Source organism: Letharia lupina, assembly GCF_014066315.1.
Source record: "Letharia lupina isolate WasteWater1 chromosome Unknown contig_12, whole genome shotgun sequence".
Taxonomy (NCBI): Eukaryota; Fungi; Ascomycota; class Lecanoromycetes; order Lecanorales; family Parmeliaceae; genus Letharia; species Letharia lupina.
In genome coordinates, this window is record NW_023502981.1 from 1,012,212 (window position 1) to 1,035,803 (window position 23,592).

General features: G+C 19.7%; 2 protein-coding genes across 2 annotated transcripts; both read right to left on the minus strand.

The window, feature by feature from the left end:
• Nucleotides 1-16,515: 16,515 nt before the first annotated feature.
• HO133_001330 (uncharacterized protein) lies at nucleotides 16,516-17,201 on the minus strand (the record flags this gene model as incomplete). Its single annotated transcript, XM_037292260.1, has 2 exons — nucleotides 16,516-16,599; nucleotides 16,848-17,201. 2 exons carry the CDS (start codon nucleotides 17,199-17,201, stop codon nucleotides 16,516-16,518), a joined length of 438 nt encoding a protein of 145 aa, XP_037151679.1.
• Nucleotides 17,202-18,227: 1,026 nt separating this feature from the next.
• Nucleotides 18,228-19,190, minus strand: HO133_001331 (uncharacterized protein; the record flags this gene model as incomplete). The annotated part of the gene is made up of 1 exon (XM_037292261.1): nucleotides 18,228-19,190. The coding sequence occupies one exon, from the start codon at nucleotides 19,188-19,190 to the stop codon at nucleotides 18,228-18,230; it is 963 nt and encodes a 320-aa protein (XP_037151680.1).
• Nucleotides 19,191-23,592: the final 4,402 nt, after the last annotated feature.

Sequence of the window (23,592 nt, forward strand, 5' to 3'; positions counted from 1 at the left end):
TAATAAAAATAAAAATATTATAATTTAGCGATAAATTTTATAATAAATTTATATAAATTTATTAATTTTAATATATAAATAATTAATATTATAATTCTAATTATTATAATAAAAAAGAATTTAAATATAATTTTCTCTTTTTTAATTATTATTTTAATTATCTAACTTTCTAAATTAGATAAATTTAGAAATATATTAATAAAAATAAAGAATTAATATATATATTTAATAATAATACATTTAGCGATAATAATAATACTCTATTTTAAAATTAAATTAATTTTTAATCTCGAGATATTATTTATAAAAGTAGAAATTTTAATAATATTTTTAATAAAAATATTAAAATTATAATAATTAAAGAATATTTATCTATAAATAAATTATTAAAAAAAAAATATATAATAAAAAGTTTAAAAAAAGAAAATTTATTATACTTTTCGCGATAATCGCGATAGATAAAAGAGTATTTTAAATATTATTAATAATAAAAGTAGCTAAAAAGTCGAGTAATAAGATTTTTAGAAAATTTATTATAAGTAAAAAGAGTATAGTAGATAAGAGAAAAAGTATTATGATTTATATATTTAAAATAAGAAAATTATATAGATTTTATCTAGATAATAAATTTAATTTTATATATATTTCTAATTATCTTTCTAATTATAATCTATTAACTATTATTTTTCGCGAAATTAAATACTTCTAAAAATTAATTATATTATTAATTTTAAAAGCTTTATTTTAAAGATTTATTTAAGAAATTACGATAATTATAAAAGATAAACTTAAGAATTATATTAAGTATTAATAATAAAGTTCTACTATTAAGACGATATAGAAAATAATAAAATCTTTTCTATCTAATAATTTTTTAAATAAAACTTTTTATTATTTTTATATAAAATTCGCTAATAATAAAATATAAATATTTAATTATTAATAATTTATAATAAATATATAATATTATAAATTAAGAATATACTACTTTTATATAGACTTTTAAAATTATATAATATTAAACTATATATAAATATAAAGATAGATTAAAAATTTATAATTTAATTTAGATAGACTATTAAACTATTATAAATAATAAAATAAAAATTTTTATAATTAAATTATTAACTTTTTTAATTTATAATATAACTCTTAATTATAATATTACTTATAAAATTATATTCTATTTTAAATTCTAATTATCTTTAAAATTAATATTATATAATATATTTAATTTATAATTTATAATTTATATTATATTAAAGAATTAATATTATTTATTATTATAAAATTATTTATATTATAATTATAGTTTTAATATAAATATATATTATATTTTTTTATCTAATTAATAATAATTATATATTTTTATAGATTCTTATTATTATTTTAAAAAATAAAAGATTTTATTAAAGTTTATATATATTTAATTATTATATTAATTCTTAATTTAAAATTCTAATTATCTTTATAATTAATATTAAATAAAATATTTAATTTATAATTCTAAAAAATTATATTATATTAAAAAATAGAAATAACTTATTCTTATAAAATAGTATATATTATTATTATAGTTTTTATATAAATATATATTATACTTTTTTATCTAATTAATAAATACTCTAATTATATAATAAATTTTTATTATTATTTTAAGAAAATAAAAAGATTTTAATTAAAATCTATAAGATATTTAATTATTATATTAATCTTAAAATTATACTCGATTTAAATTCTAATTATCTTTATAATTAATACTATATAAAGTATTTAATTTATACTTTTAGAAAATTATATTATATTAAATTATAAAAAAAATCTATTATTATAAAATTATAAGTATTATAAATATAATTTAAATATCTTATTTTCTTCTTTAATTAAAAAGTATTATATTTAATAATAGATTTCTATTATTATCTTAAAAAATAAAAGATTCTATTAAAATCTATAAGATATTATATTTTTTATAAGTAAAGATCTATAAATTAAATTTATAATTATTTTTTTAATTAAGACTATCGAGTAAATAGATAAGCGATCTTTAATAGCTATCGAGCGAACTTTAATAAGCGATATTTAAATTTCTTACGCTTTAATAGTTATTAGACTAAATTTAGAAATTCTTATTTTATTTAAAAGTTCTTATTTTATTCTATAATTTTAAAAAAAAATCTTAAAATTTTAATAGAAAATAAAAAAGTTATTTTAAAATTAAATAATATATATTTATTTTTTAATTAGAGCTATCTAATTATATTTTTTTTATAATTATAAACGTTAATTTATTTATTTATAATAATTTAATTAATCTAATTAAAGAGTATAGTAATCTTAAATTTATAATTAATTATATATATAAATTTAAGATTTTTAAGCTTAACTCTATTTTATTTTATTATATATATTAATAGAATTAATTATTAATTACTAATTAATTTATTAGCGTATAATTAAGTTTATAAACTTTTCTTTAGATTTAAATTTAAATTCTTCTTTAAATTCTTTATTATATCTATTTTATTCTTCTTTATTTAAAAATCTTATAATTTTATAATATTAATTATTATTTTAAATTTTATACGAATATTATAAATTAAGATAAAAATAATAAGCTTTTTATATACTACTTCTTTCTTTTTTTCTTTTTTTCTTTTATTTATTATAATATTATAATAATTAGAAAAATACTTAGAAGTTATATTTTATTTTCTTCTTATAGAGTATCTTTTAAATATTATCGTTTATAAATCTAATAAATATATATATTATAAAATTAATATAATAATAATTTTATATAATAAAAAGATAAATAATAATAGAATTATAAATAATCTATTATTAAATATAAAAGATAAAATTCTTTATTATTATAAAGTAAAATTAAATTTATAATTTTAATTATATATATAGAAATAAATAATATAGATAATCTTTAATAAATACTTCGCGATAATAATCTTTTAATTAAATTCTTCTTATTTTAATCGCTATTAAGATCTTATAATTATTTAATTAATATTAAAAATTATAAATATAAAGCGATAGAAGAGCTCTCTTAAAATTTTTATATTATTAAATTTTATTAATATATAATAACTTTTAAAGTATATAATTTATTTAAAGCTCGCTTATAAAAAGTATATAATATTAATCTTAATATAATATTAATTATAAGAGATAAAGTTAAAAATATAAATAAATTTAAAAGTATAAATTTAAAAAAGTAGAAAAAGATATTATAAGAGATTAAAGATATATACTTTTATAAATAATAAGATTAACTATATTATAATATTATTAAATATTAATATATATAATTTTTTTATTTAATATTTTAAAGGAAAAGTATATATCTATATTAGCTATATAATTAAGTTTAAATAATTAAAAATAAAAAAGCGCTATTAATAATAATAATAGTATAATTTTATAATAAAAAGATTTAATAGAGAAGAAAATATTAAATAATTTTATTTATCTTATAATTTTAAAATAAAATAAAAGAATAAGAGATAAATATATTATTAGATAATATTTCAAAATTATTAATTAAATTATTTAATATAATCGAGTAATCTTATAAATAAAGATTATTTTTTATTTTTATAATAATCTAAAAGTTTTAATAGAGAGCTTATTAATCTTAATAAATAAAAATAATATATATTAACTCTTATAATTATAAATTTTATTATATAATTAAAATATATAAATATAGAGATTTTATAATATAGAATTATTCTTCTAAAATTAATTATAAGATATATTATTATTATTTCTCGTATATATAAAATTATTAATTTATAATTTTTAGATTAAAAAAATATATAATTATATATAAATAGATTTTATAGTAAATATTCTTTTTATTTATTACTCTCTTTTTAATAAAAATATATTAAAAATTATCTAAACTAATTAATTAAAATTTAATTTATTATTTTTATATATTTATTTTAATAAGATTAAATATATAATATAAAGAAATTTAATAGTATAATAATTTAATATAAATAATAATAATTTTCTAGATTTATTAAACTCGATTAAATAATAATTAAAGAATTATAATTATATATTAAATAAATAGAAACTAAATAAAGATAGCGATAAGATAAAAAAAATCTTTCGAATAATAATTAATAATTATAATAATAAAATTTTAAATCGCTTTTTATTTTTATTATTAGAATATAAATATTTAAATATAAGAGTTTAAAAGAAGAGATTATAATAGATTTCGCTATTTATTAATTAAAAAGATACTTAGAATTTTATAATATAAATTCTTTTCTCTTATATAAAACGCTAATTCTTATATTATATATTATACTCTTTATTCGAAATTTAAATTATTTTAATATCGCGATAAATTTAGAATTTAGATAAAGAAATAAGTTATAGCGCTTAAGAAGATAAGAATTCGCAATAATTATAAGAGAAGATAAAAATTTCTTTAGTAATTATATTAATTAGAAAAGATATCTATTATTAAATAAGATAAATATTTATAAATTATAATATAGATATTAAAAAGCTATATAATAAGAATCGCGAATAAAACTTTCTATTATTAATATTAATTTTATAATTATTAAATAATATAATAACTTAAATTTATATACTTTAGCAATATTTTTTATTGAGAGATAGCGAGTTAACTAGTATTATTAAAAAGATATTAATTAATACTTTTTATAAACGAAATTAATAGAGAATAAGAAAAAATATCTAATTAATAATAAGAGAGCTATTATCTATTTTTAATTAAATTAATTATTATTAAAATTTTATTAAGATTTATAATATTTTTCTTTAAAGTTTTAGAATTAATAAATCTTTTTTAAAATAATTAAAAGATAATAAATTTATTAATATACTATTTAATAGCTCTTCGCTATCGATTTCTTAAATCTTTATAAAAACTATTTTTTATATTTAATAATAGTAAAGTAATAACTTTATATTATTAAGTTTTTAATTATTTATACTATTTATCTTATAAACCTTTTTAATATTTCTATTAAGAGTTATAATTAATTTTAAAATATAATTCTTTTTAATTATAATATCTTTTTTACGCGATAAGTACTTTCTACTTATAAATATATTTAGAAATAAATAATACTTCTCGATTAAGATTTATATTTATATCTTAATAGATATTACTAATTAAAAGATTATTTAAATTATTTAAATATTTATATTTATTAAATATATATATATTTTTTTTAAATCTTTCTTTTTATTAGCTTTAATATTTTTATTAAATTTACTTTTATCTTTCTTTCTTAACTTTTTAATTTTTTCTTTTTTAATCTTATAAATAATATCTTAAATTCTCGCTATTATATTAAATTCTTACTTTTAATTTAATTTATATTAAATTTATTTACGATTATTATTTAATTTATAATACTATAGAATTCGAGAATTTAAGATCTTATTTTTTATATTAAAATTATTAGCTATATATTTATTTAAATAAGAAATTCTCGCTAATAAAGGGGATATAAAGAGACTATCGTTAGAAGAATAAATTTATATATTTTTTAATAATTAGAAAGATAATTAGAATTTTATTTTATATTAAATATCTTAACTTTCTTCTATCTAAATAAAGTACTTTTAACTATTTTATATTTATTTTTTACACACTCTCTTTTATTATATATTAATATATTATTTATATAAATTTTATATTTTTTATTATTAATATAACTCTTTTATTATAAATAGCGTAGAAATTATTAATTATATAATTTATTAATAGAATAATAACTTAATAAAAAGCTAATATATAATAAAATTTCGATATTAAAATTACTTTAATAACTTCTTATAATATATTTAATATAAAAATCTAAATTCGTATAGTATAATAAAATAATAATATTATATTAATAATCTCTTATACTATATAGACGAAAGATCTTTTTAAAAAAGGTAAATTAATTAATTTTTAATATTTTTTAATCTTTTATAAAGTAATAGCTAAAATATTATTAATTATATATATATATTACTTATTAATATATTATATTATTATATTTACTTTTTTACTTTTAACGTTAATTTTTAATCTTTATAAATAAAGATCTCGATTTTTTTTAATAATCTTTATATTAAGAGTGCGAATAATTAAAAACTTATTTTATTTAATTTTTTTCGTAATTATCTTTTTATAACTAGAAGACTTTAAAATTTTCTTTTAACTTAAAATCTTAATATAAAGATTAAATAGATAATTATTCGATTAATTATTTATATTATTAAAAAGATTATTAAGATTTATATTATTTTTTAAATAGATTAACTTAATATATAGATTAATATCGCTATCTCTATATAATAATAATATAATAGAATTACTATTAAAATTAATAATTATTAATAATATATTATTATTAAATTAGATTAAAATAAATAAGATAAAATAATTATAATATAAAATATTAATAAAAGAAAAAATTTAATTTATAATAAGATATTAAGAAAGAAAGAAAGAGAGAATTTCTACTTATAATTTTAATATTTTAAAATCTATTTAATATTATATTAGCGAAGTCTATTAAATTTAATTTATTAAATTATATTATATAATATAATAATTATATTTCTAATTATTATTATAATTATACTAATTAACTCTAAAGAAATTAATCTTTTAGCGATTATATTAACTCTTTTATAGTTTATTAATCTACTTCTTAGATTATTATATTAAATAAATTTATTTAAAATAATATTAATTAGTTCTTATTCTTCGCGAATAATAATAAAAATTAAAGGCGTATTATTATTATACGAATTTGATTACGATATTAATAATAATTATAAAAATTAAAATCATCGAATATAGAAATATTCGCTAATAAGAAAGACGTATTATTATTATACGAATTTAATTACGATACTAATAGTAACTATAGAAATTAAAGCTATCGAATATAAGAATATCTATTAATAAAAAAAACGTATTATTATTATATAAATTTAATCGTAATATTAATAATAATTATAGAAATTAAAGCTATCGAATATAGAAATATAACCTTTAATTTAATATAGATTTTAGAACGAGAAGTCTTTTTTATTAGAGCAATAATATTTTTATAAATATATATTTATATTTAAATCGATTTAAAAAGTTTTATTTTATAAATATAAAATATATAAAATTATTAGATTAAGTATAATAATTAAATATTATTAATTAAGCGTAATAAGTAGAATAATAATTAAAATATCTTATTTTTAACTTAGAATAGTTTTTCTTTTATTTATTATATATTTTCTTTTTATAAAAACTATATCTAGACTTTAATAATATTATATTATTATTTATAAACTTATATTTTATTATAATTATTTAAAAAGCTATATATTTTTCGATTATAAAGTAATTCTTTTTATATAAAATATATATAATTAAGTCGTTAGATATTAATTAGTAATTTTCTTTATTTATAATTATTAAAAAGTAAATTATATTATTAAAATCGCTCGCTAATTTTATCTTTATAACTTCTTAAAGTATATTTAATATAGAGATTTAAATTCGAAGCGAATTAATTAAATTTAAAGTTATATAAATTAAAATCTTCTCTATTATTTAAATAAATATAATTTAAAAAATAATTAAATTCGTTAATTTCTATAATTCGCGAATTTTCTTTAATATATAGACTTTAAAATTTAATTAATATATATAATTAATTTATTACTCGATTTAGATATATATAATTAACGTAATTATATACTTTTCTTATTTATAATTATACTTTTTAAATTTCGCGTATAATCTTCTAATTTTTATCTTCGCGAAGTCTTATCTTTACTTCGCTTTAATAATTTAAATAAATATAAATTAATAGTTAATAAATTATTAAGAATTTTTTAAACTTTTATAATTATTAAATTAATAACTTTAATAGATAATAATATTATATATTAATAAATTATAATTAATATTATAATTAATTATTATATTAAAAGATATAGCGCTATTAGATATATATTTATTTTATAAAAATAATATTATTAATCTAGTTTAATTATAAAGTATAAAAAAAACAATTTTATTTTCTCTAAATATAAATAATATTATAATAAATAAATATATTATAATATAAATATTATAATAATAGAAAGAATTTTTAAGAAAGAAAAGAGTAAATTAAAAAAGAATAATATTAAATATTTATTATTAAATTAATTAATATTATATAACTAAAATCTTATTAGAATAAAATATTATTTAAAGATAGATTAAATTTAAATATTAATTAAAAAGCTAATTAGAAAAAGAGATTAACTTCTTTTTTATTAATATATATTATAAAGCTATATATAAGCGCTTCTTTTTATATTTTAAATATATTTTAAATATTTATAGCTATATATATACGCTCTCTTTTATATTTTATATATTTTAATATTCTTTATATACGCGATATATCTATTAAAGATAATTTTATTAATTTTATTAATTTCTATTTAATCTTATATTTATTAATTATAAAAAAAGCTTTTTATTTTAATATTATAACTTTATTAATTTATTTTTCTTAGATATTAAACTATTTATAGCTTATAATTAGTTTATTTACTCTTTTTTCTTCTTCTATTATAAAGATAGAAGAAGATATTATTTCTTTTTTATCTTTATCTATAATAAATTAATTATTATTTTTATAAAATTAAAGATATCGATTTAAAAATAAGATTATTTAATTAAAAGCGAAGAATATAATATTTTAATATTATAACGCTTAAATAAAAGATATTATAATATTATTTAAATAAGAGAGAGTTATATTAATAAAAAAGATTTTAAAATTTAAGAATAATCTTAGCGCGATAAAAGATTTAATTTTTATATATAAAAGATTTAGATAGTAATTAATTTAGCTAATTAAATTATTAAAGCGTTTAAATTAAATTTTAATTTTATATTAATATCTAAAAAAAATTTATTTAATAATTCTAAAATATTAATATATATCTTTATTAATATAATTAATAATTAAAATATTAATTAAAAAGATATAATCTTTAATTTTAATATTTAAAATAATATAGCGATAAATAAGTAGTATTAAAGTAAATTAAATATATATTATATTAAGTAGAAAAGCGTTAATAGCTAGACTAATTAGAGTTTTAAATTAATTAAATTAAATACTAATTCTATATTAATATTATTATATATTTTTAAATATATAATTACTAATTATAATATTAATTAGAAAGAATTAATCTTTAATTTAAAATATTAGAAATAATATAATAATATATTATTAAAGTAATATAAGTTTCTATTATAATAAAAAGATAGAATTTATATATTAAATATTAATCTTATTTTATTTCTAATATTTTATTTATTTATATATTTCTTTTAATTTCTCTTTAAATATTTTAATCTTAAAATATTAATTAAATCTTTATCTAATATAGACTTAACTTTCTTAATCAATAATATTTAATATAAAATATTAATAAATATATTTCGATATAAAGATAATAATAAACCTTACCTTTTTTTTAATATTAATAATAAAAAATAATAAATATAGTAATAGATAAAGATAATATAAATTATATAAAATTAATTTAAATCTAATAGCGATTATTAGCTTATCTATTAAGACTTAGAAATTAGAAAATTCTAGAAATAAATATAATTTAATAAATATATACTTATTAATTTTAGAGAGTTATATATTATTTATTATTATTATAATAAGATTTTAATTTACTTATTTATAGATTATAAAAAAAGTAATATAATAGTATATATTAAGTTTAAAAAATATATTAAGAAATCTAATTTAAGTAGTTTATAATAAACGAATTTAATTAATAGTTATAAAAATTAAATATATTTTTAAATTAGACGATATAGATTATTAATAAATAAAATAATAAATAAAAAATCTAATTTACTATTTACTCTAGAAAAGATAATATTAAGATTTTCTTATAATATTAGAAAATTAAAAGCTTATACGCGAAGACTTCTCGAAATAATTTTATCGCTAAATTATAAATATCGATATTTTATTTATAATTATTAATAATTTTAAGATATTATAATTTTTACGCTATTTTAACTTTAATATATAATTAAAATTAATATTTATTATAAAGAATTAATTAATAAAAAAAGCTATAGAGCTAGAGATAGAATTATTAAAGAATTTATTAATTAATAATATTAAAGTCTCTCTAATTCTAGATTATTAATTATCTTATAATTATTAATTATTTATAATAATTTTAATCTTTTTTATTAATATTAATTAATAATAATATAAAGTTTTTATAGATTTTAAATATATCGAAGATAAATATATTAGCTAAAAATCTATAAGTATTATTAATTTAATTCTTAAAAAATATAAAATTAAAATTTATATATTTAAATTTATAATTAATAACATTAATAATAATAGTATACTCTATAAAGATTTAATTACTTATCTTTTTATTTTTATAATAAATAACTTACTTAATATTAGAGAATTTAAGTTCTTAAATTATTTATAATATATTCTCTATATAATATATATTATTTAATTAATCTTAAAAGAACTTCTAGATAATATTAAGATTATTTCGATAAATAAGAAATTCTAGAGAAATTAGAGTAATAAAAAAATAAGAATTAAGTTTAAATAAGTATAATTAGCTTATCGATAACTCTAATAAAAATATAATATTTTTTATTATTATTCTAATTATTATATTATTAATTATATTAAAATTTAAAAAATTATTATATATATTAATACTAGCGATTAGCGTAAAGAGATCTTTTTTATATTATAAATTAAATAACTTTAAAATAAAAATATTTTAATATTAGATAAATATTAATCTTCTAAAAAAAAGTAATATTATTAAAAATATCTTTTTAAACTTTTTTAGAATATTAAGACTTATTAAGATTTAACTTATTAAATATTAATTTATACTTTACTTCTTTATATTAATATTATACGCTTTTTAAAGAATAGATTAACTATCTACTTAAGATTAAATAATAAAAAATAATTATAAATAGAAATCATAATCTAGACGTTTAAATAATTTTTAATTAATTTCTAATAGATTTAATATTTAATTTAATTTATTAGATCTTTTTATAAATTTATAAAATTAATAAATAAAGAAAAGAAGGCTATAATTTATTATATTTTTAATATTTATAATTATTTATTTAACTATATAGATAAAAAGCTTAGAAAATTAAGAAGAAAGAAGATTTCTTAAAAAAAAGAATTTTTTAAAACTCTTAAGGCGGCTTATAAGAAATTAGCTATTTATTATAATTAAATTTAATTAGATTTAGATTATCTATATAAATAAATTACGCTTTTATATCTAAATTATAATAATATAAAATTAAAGAAATTAAATTAAAAGATTAATATTAGAAAATAATTATAGGCGAAGATTTATTAAAAAGCGCTTATAAGAATATTCTAAAATTATTAAAATATTAATATAAGTAGTTAATTATAAAGAGCTAAGCGAATAAATTAATTAAATAAAAATATATTTAATTAAGCGATAAAATTTAAGATTAAAAATTTAGATAATAAGAATAAATATAATTAGCTTTAATAATATAGAAAAAATAATAAATCTTTTAATTATTATTCTAATTATAATCTTACTTCTAATCTTTATAAAGCTTCTTTTAATAATTTAATAAATTTTCTAATTTTAGAATAATAAAAGAAATTAAAATTTAAATATATTATAATCGCTTAAATAGCTTATAATATTCTTTATTCTCTTATAAAAGTTATTATATATAAGTAATACTTCTTAATAATTAAAAGATATTATAATATTTAAAAATATTATTTATTAGCGATATTTTATACTTTAATAATAATTCTTTATATAAAATATTAAGAAAATAAATTTAAATAAATTAGATTTAATTTTAAAAAAGATTTTAATATATTAGATTAGATTAAAAGAGTTAATAATACTTTATATAAAAACTTAGTTAATAATTATAATAATTATATTAATAAAGATAATAAGTTTATAGAAAGTATCTTAATAAGTCTAATATTTATAAATTTATTAAGATATATTATTAATACTCTATAATATATAAAGAAATAATTAATAAGTTTATAATTAGAGAGAATTAATAATAATAAATTTAATCTCGATAAAGAGATCTAGAGTAATTTAAAAAGCGAATTTATCTATAAATAATTAATAAGTTTAATTAAATAGAGATAGATTTAGAGTATTTAAAAGAATTAAGATAAAGTAGAATAAAAGAGTAAAGTAGAGTTTAAAAGAAGAATAAATATAAAGTCTATTAAGTTTATTTAACGCGTTAAGATAAATATATAAATAAAGATAATTATAGAATTATATTTTTATAATATTTAAAGATTTAAAATTTAAAATATTCTTTTATATTATAATTTTGAAAAGAAGAATAGAAACGCTTATAATTCTAATTATTATTCTAATTATTACTATTAATAAAAAGATAAATAGCTATATTAAATTACTCTTTATATTCCCTCTCTCTTAATAAAGAAGAATAAATATATTCTATATATCTTAGTTAGATTATTCTATAAATATAGAAATCTTAATCGAGATATCTTATATATATATTATATTATAATATAATATTATAGATATATTATATTATAAAATATTTCATTAAGATTTCAAATTTATACTAGAAAAATAAAATAATATTCGATTCTATTTATATTATATTCGAGTACGATATAATATTACTTAATATGAAATATCTTATAAAATATATTATATCTTTTCGGCTAGTAATTTAACGTAATTAAGAAATTTATATATATCGTCTATTAGCTTTAGCTTTAAATTAAGAATAATAATAAAATCTATATTTATCGTTATAATACGCTCGATAAAAAGAAATTTAGATTTTAAGCGCGATATTATTAATATAAATCTAGATAAATTTAAAGATAAAGAAGTCGAAGAATTAAGAGTATAGAGAAAGATATTTTTATAATATATAAACGCTTATCTAAAAGAGAGATTTTTAAATATTTATCTTTTTAGTTAACGACGAATCGTAGATCTATAAGAAATAATTAGAGAATATAAAATCGAGTATTATTAAGTAAATAATAAATATAAAATATAAAAACGAAATCGTCGTTATAAAGATATTGCTATTTTAAGAAATTAAGTTTATGTTAATTTAGTATTACGTTAATTATATTTTATAATTCTTAATAACTAATTATCTTTACTAGAATTAATTAATTTATAATATCGATATATAATAAAGAAATTTATACTAGAACGCGTAGAGCGATAAAAGAATAACTTAATAAGTTATTATTAATAAAAGACGATACGAGCTTCGAGAAGATAATTATTTATAGTAAAAGTAACGTAATAAATAAGAACTTTTCTTTTAAGTCGAAGAGATTAAAATTAATATATATATATATAAATAGTAGATATTTTAACGAATATATAATAATTTATAAAGAGATTAATTCGATCTAAATAGTAATTAAAGAGTTATAAGAGAAGAATTAATATAAGAAGTTAAGAAGTTAGCGAAATAAAAATTATTTTCGTCTAATCGATAAGAATAAATATCTCTTTCGATATTAGAATATTATAATAAAGTATATTAAATAGCCTTTCTTTAAATTCTTATTTTCTCTTCTTATCGACTACGAAAACGAAATATATTTCTTCGAATATATTTCTTATTCTAGATAATACTCGTCTTTAAATTCTCGCTTCTTTAATATCGATACTCGCGTATAAAGTACTTTAAATTATTTATAAGAGGCGAAAGAAAAGTAAGTATAATTTAAAGTAAATATCTCTTATATATTATTTTAAGAAGAAATTTAATTTACTCTAAGTAACGAACTTATTAGTTTTTATTATAAGTCTAATCGTAATAAGATAAAAAGTCGTAGTTTAATATATAACTCGCGTAGCTATAAAAACTTTATAGTCGCTTTATATAGAGATAAGATTACGTAAATAAGATAAGAATCTTAACTTAGATAAAGTAAATAAATATAAGAAATAAGAGTATTAAGACTTTTTACTTATATATAATTTCTAGTCGAAAAGATATGAAATTTTTTGAACTTAGAATTTTTTAACTTTTACTTCTTTTCTTTGAAAATTTATATCTCTATAATCTATTTATGAAATCTTATAATTCTTAAAGTTCTTTTACGAGGCTAGTCTATTTTATACGAGACAATTTTAAAATACGATAATTTATATATAAAATATCGAGTAAAATTAGAAATGTCCTATATCTTTTAAGATGATATCTCGAAAATTACTTGAATTTTATAATAAATACTATATCTTTTCGGTCTCTTAAGAGAGATAGTAATATAAAGAATCGTACGTTTATTCGAATCGATATTATTAATAAAGACTCTATTATATAATAAGTATAAATAAATTTCTAATCGATCGTAATATACTATTTAAAGTAAAGATATTATATTATAATTATCTTTATTATTCGAGTTAACCTTAAAGATAAATAACGTTTTTATAAATTTTAAATTAATATTTATTTAAATAGTTAGATAAACTAGCGTTCTATTAAGCTTATCTTTTATAACGATATTTACTTTAGCGTTAAGTAAAATTAATAGATACTTATCGTTATCGATAGATAAAGATTAATATAGAGAGCTCTTTTTAGAGTAATCGAGCTTATTAGAATATAATTTAAAGCTTAATAGTCGACGAACGAGTTTTAAATCTCTTTTTTATACTACTTATAAAAGTAAGATTCTCTCTATTATATCTTCTAGATCGACTATAGATCTTAATATTTTTAGAATTATCTCTTTAAAAGATCGACTAGATAGATCTATATATTCTCTATATAGTATTATAAATTTAAACTCGATAAAATTATTTAAAGAGAATATTTTATTAATAAAATATCGTAGTTCGCTTAATATAGTATTCGAAATAATAGATAATTCTTCGAGTATTATCATCTGCAAATCTAAAAAGTTTCTATAAAATTTGAAATTACTAATCGCGCGTATGTCGCGGAAATTACAAAATCCGTCGAATTAATAAATCTAATTAGAATTCGCCTAAATTCCGCCGATTTAATAACTATTTTAATCTTTTTTACTAGTTCTACTAGTTTAATAATAATATATATAAAAAAAGAAAAGTTCTAATAATCGATATTACGATAATAAGATTCTATAACGATAAGTATTAACGCTAACTTAAATTTAGCTACGGAATTAGATAATTTAATAAAATTAATCGCGTAGATAATACTCTAATATAGCGTATAATAATACGTATATTAATAATAATATATATTAATATTATATATATATAGAATAATACTTAGAGTATATTAAAGTACATTACGTAAAAATTTTAAAGTTACTAAAAATTTTTAAAGTTACTAAATTAATAGAACTAATAAAAAGAATTAAATATAGATAAAGTCTACTTAATAGACTAAATCGTGCTTATAGTACGGACCCGACGGAAATCGTGCGGAAATTTACTTTTTAGATTTGCAGATGATAATTTAAACCTTAATATAAAACGAGCTTACTCTTCGTTAAGTTTTTATATAGTATAATTTAGAGAAATAATTACTTACGTTTTAAATAAGCTCGTAGTAAATCGATTAGCTTCGTTATACATTAGCTTTCTAAGTATATTTAGATTTAGAGATTCTACTGCAATCTGAGGTTTCAGTTAACTACTAAATAATAGGGTGTTTTACGGAACGAACTCACGTGAACAATTGTCTTGCCCTTCGGATAGCTGATGTCATTTATCAATTCTTTTCGTTGCACTTTCTTCTATTACACTATCCTCCTCACATGATCTAGAGCTTCCGTTCTTGCTGCCCAAAAAATCGGATTATTCTCAGAAGCAAACCTAGAGCTGCTCGCGCTCAGACTCACACTTCTTAAATTCTTGGAGAAGATCGATGTGGATTCCCACACCCAGTTCGCAAGCCACTGCGGACATATAAAGCCAAATTTCAAGGTAATATACTTGTAGCTCCGAGAGACGCAGGTACTCACAGGTGAAGACCCTTTGAACACAATGAAGAGAGGGCCAAGGTTTACGACCGCGAAGTTGGGGGACTTGGTGGTGCTGCCTCTATGACATATGCAATCGCATTGCTCGTTGCAGATTTCAGTCATTGATAACGGACGTGAAATACTCATTTCTTTCACCATGCTGAGCACCCTGGTCGAGGAGCTAGGAAGGTTCTGTGCGGATGCATTATCAACGACAGGACGCGAGCTACTTGCCACAAGTCTGTCCAGTCGATTTGACCGGCTGATGCGCGGTTCCGTTTCGTATTCCGTTATATTGGAATGGAGCATGGCTTGGAGCACGTCTTGTTCCATGTTTTGTCGCGGATCGTCTAATGCTTGCTGGGGCAAATCGGTAGCTAGATGAGGAATATCTGGGAATACATCATGGTCCGATAGTGTTATTGTCGATTTGACGGATTGTTCGATTCTCCGAAACGTAGTCTCGTGCTGCGATTGCCGTTCTAGGCTTTGAGTAGTAAGTCCTCTTACTGATTGAACTTCAGCGAGCAAGTCTCTATCATTAAACCAACCGTTTTCGAGTTTTCGGTCGAAAGATCGCTGCTGTTGCAATTGGGCCATTTGTGTGGATCTATAGTGTCAGTGCCTACTTTGCGGTGGGGAACTTGGATTATCTGGCTCTTACAAATTTAGGAAACTAAGCGCTGTTAACAATTCTCGCTCCCGGTCCCCTATTTGCGTTCTTAGATTGCGTACCGCTGCTTCATGTGTGATCCAAGCCCATGGATCAATCCGCAGTTTGCCGTGGCTGTCGGCGATTGTGGTGAGATTGTAGACAATGAGTTTCTCAAGATCTAATATAGTGCTCTTAGTCCTTTCCAATGCTCTACCAATTCTCTGGTATGATGGTCTCTTGGTCGTCTTCTCAAATTCCAAAATGATTTCTGAGACGTTTCCGACCAAAAGTTGGAGATCTGAAACATCGTCCTGTAGCAGGACGAGATCCCGTTCAGCATGACGAATTGAAGCGAGCTTTTTGAGACCTTTGCCAACCGATCCACCAGCGCCGACGATGGCAATGATACTTGCAATGAGCGATAGGGGATCCATTCGATGTCACGGTTGGCAAATAGGCCTGAGAGAGATCAAGAACCAGGATGGAAAATTATCAGATGGAGAGAAAGAGGTGCGCTTGACCTTCGTCAGCCTCGTGTATTCGCAAGGCGGAGGCGGCCATTACATGCACTTCGCCTCTATTAGCGCCGTCTTTTAAAACGTCGCCCACGATCGACTCGTGATATTCGTTCTCCTCCCAGACACAGCCGCAGAACTCCCACAAGGATTTACTTGAATCCAGGAACGATCGCTTTTGAAAAGAAACAAGTGTGCTCCAAATCTGGTTCAGAACGGTCGCTCAGCCCTCCAAGTATCATGCCACTACAGTATCCCCATCCCATTTCCGCCCCAACTGCAGCCACCGCTACCACCCAGCTCTAATGTTGTAAACTCCTCGCGCATTTTCCGTGGCATCGAACGCAATTATTAAGAACGATAACTATCTATAAATATTAATATATATCTATAGGAAAGTATAAGCGATTAATAAGTATTTGTTCATGGGATGGGCGTGATAGTATTATAAGTTTATGTACTCTTCATGGATAGTCGTCACATTTATGGGCGTGATGTATCAGCCATGGAGATGTATACCCCATCAGTGTGACGCAACAGCTACGTAGGTGTTTACCTGGGATCTACTCGCATACATATCCAAAAAGAAAAAAGCAAGCAAGTAAGAAATCTATAAGAATAACTTAGAGCGACATCCAAAGCGCCAGGGGCGCTATCTAAATGCGGCGGTGAATGATCGAACCTGGCAATAACACTGCTCTGTGCGCTGGAATTGCCGATGTTCACCCGGCAATTTCCTTTCATACCGAACCAATGTCGACAGTATGGAAGCAGCGATACCCCATCCTGCAAGGACGTGCCCAAGGCTATTGCGGTATCCCCATCCCTGGCCTCCTTCTCTGGCCTCTTCCCTTGGCCTCTCTCCTGGTCTGCGGCTGCTGGGCCCCTTCGATGCCTTTTGCAATCAACACAGCAAAGTGAGAAGGCTGATTCTCATTTGCAAAATCATCTCTGACGATGGGTGAGAGCGTATTCCAGTTCCATCATATTCTTCCCCAGAAACAGCAGCAACAAGCCTAGAGCAGGGGTAGCAACCACCGCCAGACTGACAATGCTAAATACTCTCGAAAACAGCCAGAAGGCTTGCCATTGGTGCGACGTCCAAACGCTTTCAACGGCCATCTCTACTTGGAGCGCACTCAGAACGACCGAGAAGAAGCCGAAAGCGAAAAGCAATGGAGCATAAAATCGCTGGAAGTATTGAGAATATTGACGATGGACCGTCTCATAATTCCACCTGTTAAGGAATATTTTGGACCAAAAGTTTAGACGCGTAAGGCGTAGCTCACCATAGCCGTAACGCGGTGATACCTCCGAGTCTGGTATACTGAGAAGTTGGGATGTGAACAAGCAGATTGATAAGAAAGTCTTGTCCGGAGGCAGAAGACGGTGGTGGATGGCTATGTCAAGGTCCGAGGAATGCCTGATGAGGAATGCATAAGAGCGCAGAAGTCCAAGCGCGGCTCTAGAAATCGGCTCTTTTCGAATACTCCAGTCGGGGAACATTGTGTCTGGAGCTTTTTCGTTTGGCTCCGTCGTCGAGTGGTACAAATATTTTGCCCAGAAGGTGTAAGATTGTAGATACAGTGGCAAAGGCTTGACGAAGATTCGATCTTCAATCCAGACGAGATGCAATCGTGGATCTTCTGTGATCACAATTTTTCGGCCTTTGATCCTCTGGTGGTGCAACGGGGAGATATGGGAGCCTGACTGAGTGGCCATCAGCCACAGCTTCGGAGCCATTCTATCTAAGTCGAGGGTAAGAAGGTCTTTGTCGAGGAAGTCGAAAAGCTGCCCAGGCTCGGATGTTATACTGATGAGAGGTTGACTCGGTAACCTGTCATCATATTGAGGATACGGTGGATGCATGTCGTCAAGTTGGTGTTCTTCGGCAAAGGGAGGAGACATCTGGCCAGTGACTGACGTACCTCATCGAGAGAAGAAGCTTCTTAGGATTTCATGAGTCATTTTTGCAAGCCATATTTAGATTAGGCACGATCCTGCAGCCTAGGACCCGAACTCTCGCGATAAAGGCTGCCACTCTATCTTGCATGAGCATGGGAGCTGGGCGCTTTTATCATACAACGCTAGTATGTTTTGTTACAGAGGAGAAAAGTTTCCACTTCCATGGACGTTCGCAATCCTGGAAAACAACCGCAACAACAAATCGAATCCCTAGACAATGCGACAGACCGATGTTCTGGAAAATGCAAAAATGTTGTTTAGCTTGAACAAGTACCATGTTCTCGTCGCTGTGGCGGTGCAAGGCTCTCTGTGAAGATCACTTGGCAGAGCTGGTGCCTAATCACGATATCGTGGTCAACTGATGCTGGTAAAATCGAAGCCGACATGGCAACGTCCCCCCGTTCTTCCCCGAAGGTAGTGCCGCATCCAGAACCTAGGCTTGCCGTTCTTTACGAGCCAAAAGACAATGAAGCTGAGGTAGAGTGAGTGACGACTTTTGTTGCTTCAAGTCTGGTATACCTCCTGACCTTTCGTAGTGTCATCGCCGTCCATGGCATTGGAGCAAATGCAGATCTGACATGGGAGAGCCGCGGCGTCAATTGGCTCAAACAAGTGCTATCTCGCTAAACGTCCCACGAAAACTACACGTATAAATGAGTTCTACATAATGATTGGCTGGGTTTTAAGGCCTAGTAATATATAGATAATAATTCACTATATAGCTTAGTCTTAAAAAAACTCTCTCTATATAAGATAAAAGATTTAAAATCTAAATATAAAGAAATGCTAAAAAAATAAGATATAAGTAGGAAAAGTATAAAAATCTCTTTTTATAACGAAAGGAATAAGAATAAAGAGTAAAAAATAGATGAGAATATTATTTATTTAAGGCTTTTCTAATATAGTAATCTTAGCTATTCTATTATAAATATATATTATATCTCTTTCTTATTAACTCTTAATTAAGCTATAATAATTAATATTATCTTATTAAATATTCTATAAAAACTATATATATAAATAAGTTCTAAATAATAATTAATTAGATTTTAAGATTTAATAATATATAGATAATAATCTACTATATAGCTTAATTTTAAAAAAACTTCTAAAATAAATAATTTATATTTAATAAAAATCTATTAGCTCTAAATTATATAAAAACGCTAAAAATAATATAATATAATAAGAATATAGATTAAATATATCTCGATATATAAGCGATATAAGTTAGACTTCTAATAACTAAATAATTAAATCTTATTATTAATTAAATTAATATCTCTTATAAAGATAGTAATCTTTTTATAAAAAGAGTATTTTAAGTAATAATTTAAATAATTAAATATATATAGAGTATTATATAATATAGCGATAACGTATTATCTTATAAAGACTTTATTTAAATTAAATAATAGCGATAATTTATTAATAGAAAAGCGAGTAAATAAGTTTTATAGCGAATAAATAAAGTAGATATTATTATTTATAGCGATAATAAATAGCGTAATCTCTTTTCTAAATAGATCTATCTTTAAGAATAATAGTAATAGCTTTATATAATAGCTATATAGCGTAATTAAATATCTTATAATATATTATTATTCGAAGTTATTATCTTCGAATTTAATTTAAAACTATATAAATTTATTTATATAAAGAAATATAGTAAATATAAGATAAAAGAAAGTATATAAGATAGCTTTTTTTAGAGAAATCTTATTAAATTAAATAAGAATATAAAATAGTAAATCTCGCGTAATTAAACGATATTTTTTAATATAGATCTTATTATATAGTTTATAAATATCGATAATTACTTACTAGTCGCTATAATAATAAATAATAAAAGATCTCGAGATTCTCGAATTCTATATTTATATAGACTAATCGAATATCTATAAGATAAATCTTAATAAATTTAATCTAAATATAATAATTAATTAAATATATTATTTAGTTAATTAATAATTAAATAATAGCGGAAAGTACGATAGCTTTTAATAAAGTATAAAACTTAATATAAAAGACCTTCGCTATTTAATAGTTACTTCTTATTTTATTAATTAGACTTTATTAGAGATATTTTATAATATTATAATTTAGAGAAATCTTCTTATATTATAATTTAAATAAATTATAATTTAATAATTTTTATATAGATTAAAAGCGCTTAGCTATAAATATAAATTAATAATTTTATTAAATTTAAAATAAGAAAATAAGTCGACTAAAGTATTTTACTTAATAGAGATTTAAATTATATTATAAATAATATTATATTAAGCGAATAATATAATTATTTATCTAAGTAATATTATAATTAATCTATATATAAAATTACTATTAATATCTTCAACGATAACGCTATTATTATAATAGAGTATAAGATATAATTAATATAAGTAAAATAGCTATCTATAAATAATTATAAGAATAATAAATATCTCTTTAAATTAAATATTCTTTTTATAATAGCGAATAGCGAAATATATATTAAATATATTATCTAATTTAAGATAAATAGCGATATTCTTAAGAATATATTCTCTTATTCTATACTTATTAAAAGCGTTTATTTATATAAAATAGTAATAATATATAATTATATAACGAAGTAATTATATTTTATTTTATTTAGATAAAAAGATATTTTATTAATATAGATTCGCTATAATTATAATAATAATATAATAATATTCTTATTTTTTAAATAATACGAAGTAAAGTCTTTTTAAAAAGGCCTTATTAGAGATTATTATTTTAACGAAGAAGAATAATAGACTTATCGTTAATTTAAGCTTATTATAAAAAATACTTCATCTATTTAGAAGAGCTTTTATTAACTTTCTTACTCTTTTTAATTTATTAAAAGAGAGTTTAATCTTTATCTTCTCGCTATTAAATTAAATTTCTAAAAATTTAATAGAAATACTTTTTTTATTTTTAATATAATTTATTTTTTAGATTATAATTATTATAGATAATATTAAAGTTCTCGCTAAATTAAGTTATATTACTATTAAATAAAAGAATAGCGAAGAAGTCGTTTAGATAGTAAAATATAATATTCTAAAATAGAATAGTAATAAGTATTTAATAAAGGGTCTTAGTAAATAGATTAAAAATAAAGGATACGATACGTAAGTTAAATAATAAGAATCTATTAATATAATAGAAGTTATTTTAAAAGAAACTTAATAGCTAAAAGTCTAATTCGGCTATAAGAATATATTTAAATATATTAATAATGTTACGAGCGTATTCTTAATATATTACTTAGCCCTATAATCTAATATCTTAATAGAAGATATTCTCTACTATATTATATCTTCTTTTCATCTATATAGTTCGATAGTCTTATTATTCTAGTTCTATCTCATTTATACTAATATCGTACTTATACTAATTCTAATATTATAATAAGACTCCTTTATATACCCCCGGCGAAGAGAACTAATAGATCTTTTTCACTTTTTACTCGAAGTAAGCGATTAAGCCTAATAAAGAAAACGCTAGATATTTCTATTATATAGAAACCCTCACATATATTATTCGAAAGAATCTATATTAGATAACCTATATCGAATAATCTATATTATTAATAATAGTCTAATTTATTAAAAATCGAGTCCCCTATATCGAATATAAGAAATTCTTCTCTACTTTATTCTTTATAAAAAGTCTATTACTAACTAATATAACCTCGACGAACTTTTTATCATTCGAAAGAATACTATTTAAAATATTTATAATCTCTATAGCGATCTAATTAATTAAGAAATAAATATTATAAATCCCTACGAAGAAATAATACATTTCGACTCTTAACATAGAGATCTACTACTCTTCTCGACTCATATACACCTTTATAATATTAAAACTTTAGAGACCTCTTCGATTCAGCTTTATCTATATTTAACACATTATAAATTTCTTAAATTTTTACTTAATTTCACTTATATTAATACTAAGATATCGCTTTTTATATTATTAATTAGTATATATAAAAGAATAAGATAGAGCTAAGTTTAAAAATCTTAAATTTATATACGCAGCTAATTATTAATTCGGATTTACTACGCTTTTTAATTAGATTAACTAACTTATTGCGAGTAAATAAATTAGTATCCGCAATCATCAAAATCTCGCTCTCCCACGCCTCCCTTATCAAAAAAATAGGTATACATTATTAACACATAGAATTACTTTTTTGTTTTCTATTAAAATTTTAAGATTTTTTTTTTAAATTTTGAAGCGCTATTTGTGCTTTCCGAATTTTTAAGAATTCTAAAATTTAATCTTATAATTATTAAAGCGCAAGGAATTCAAATATCGCTTATCA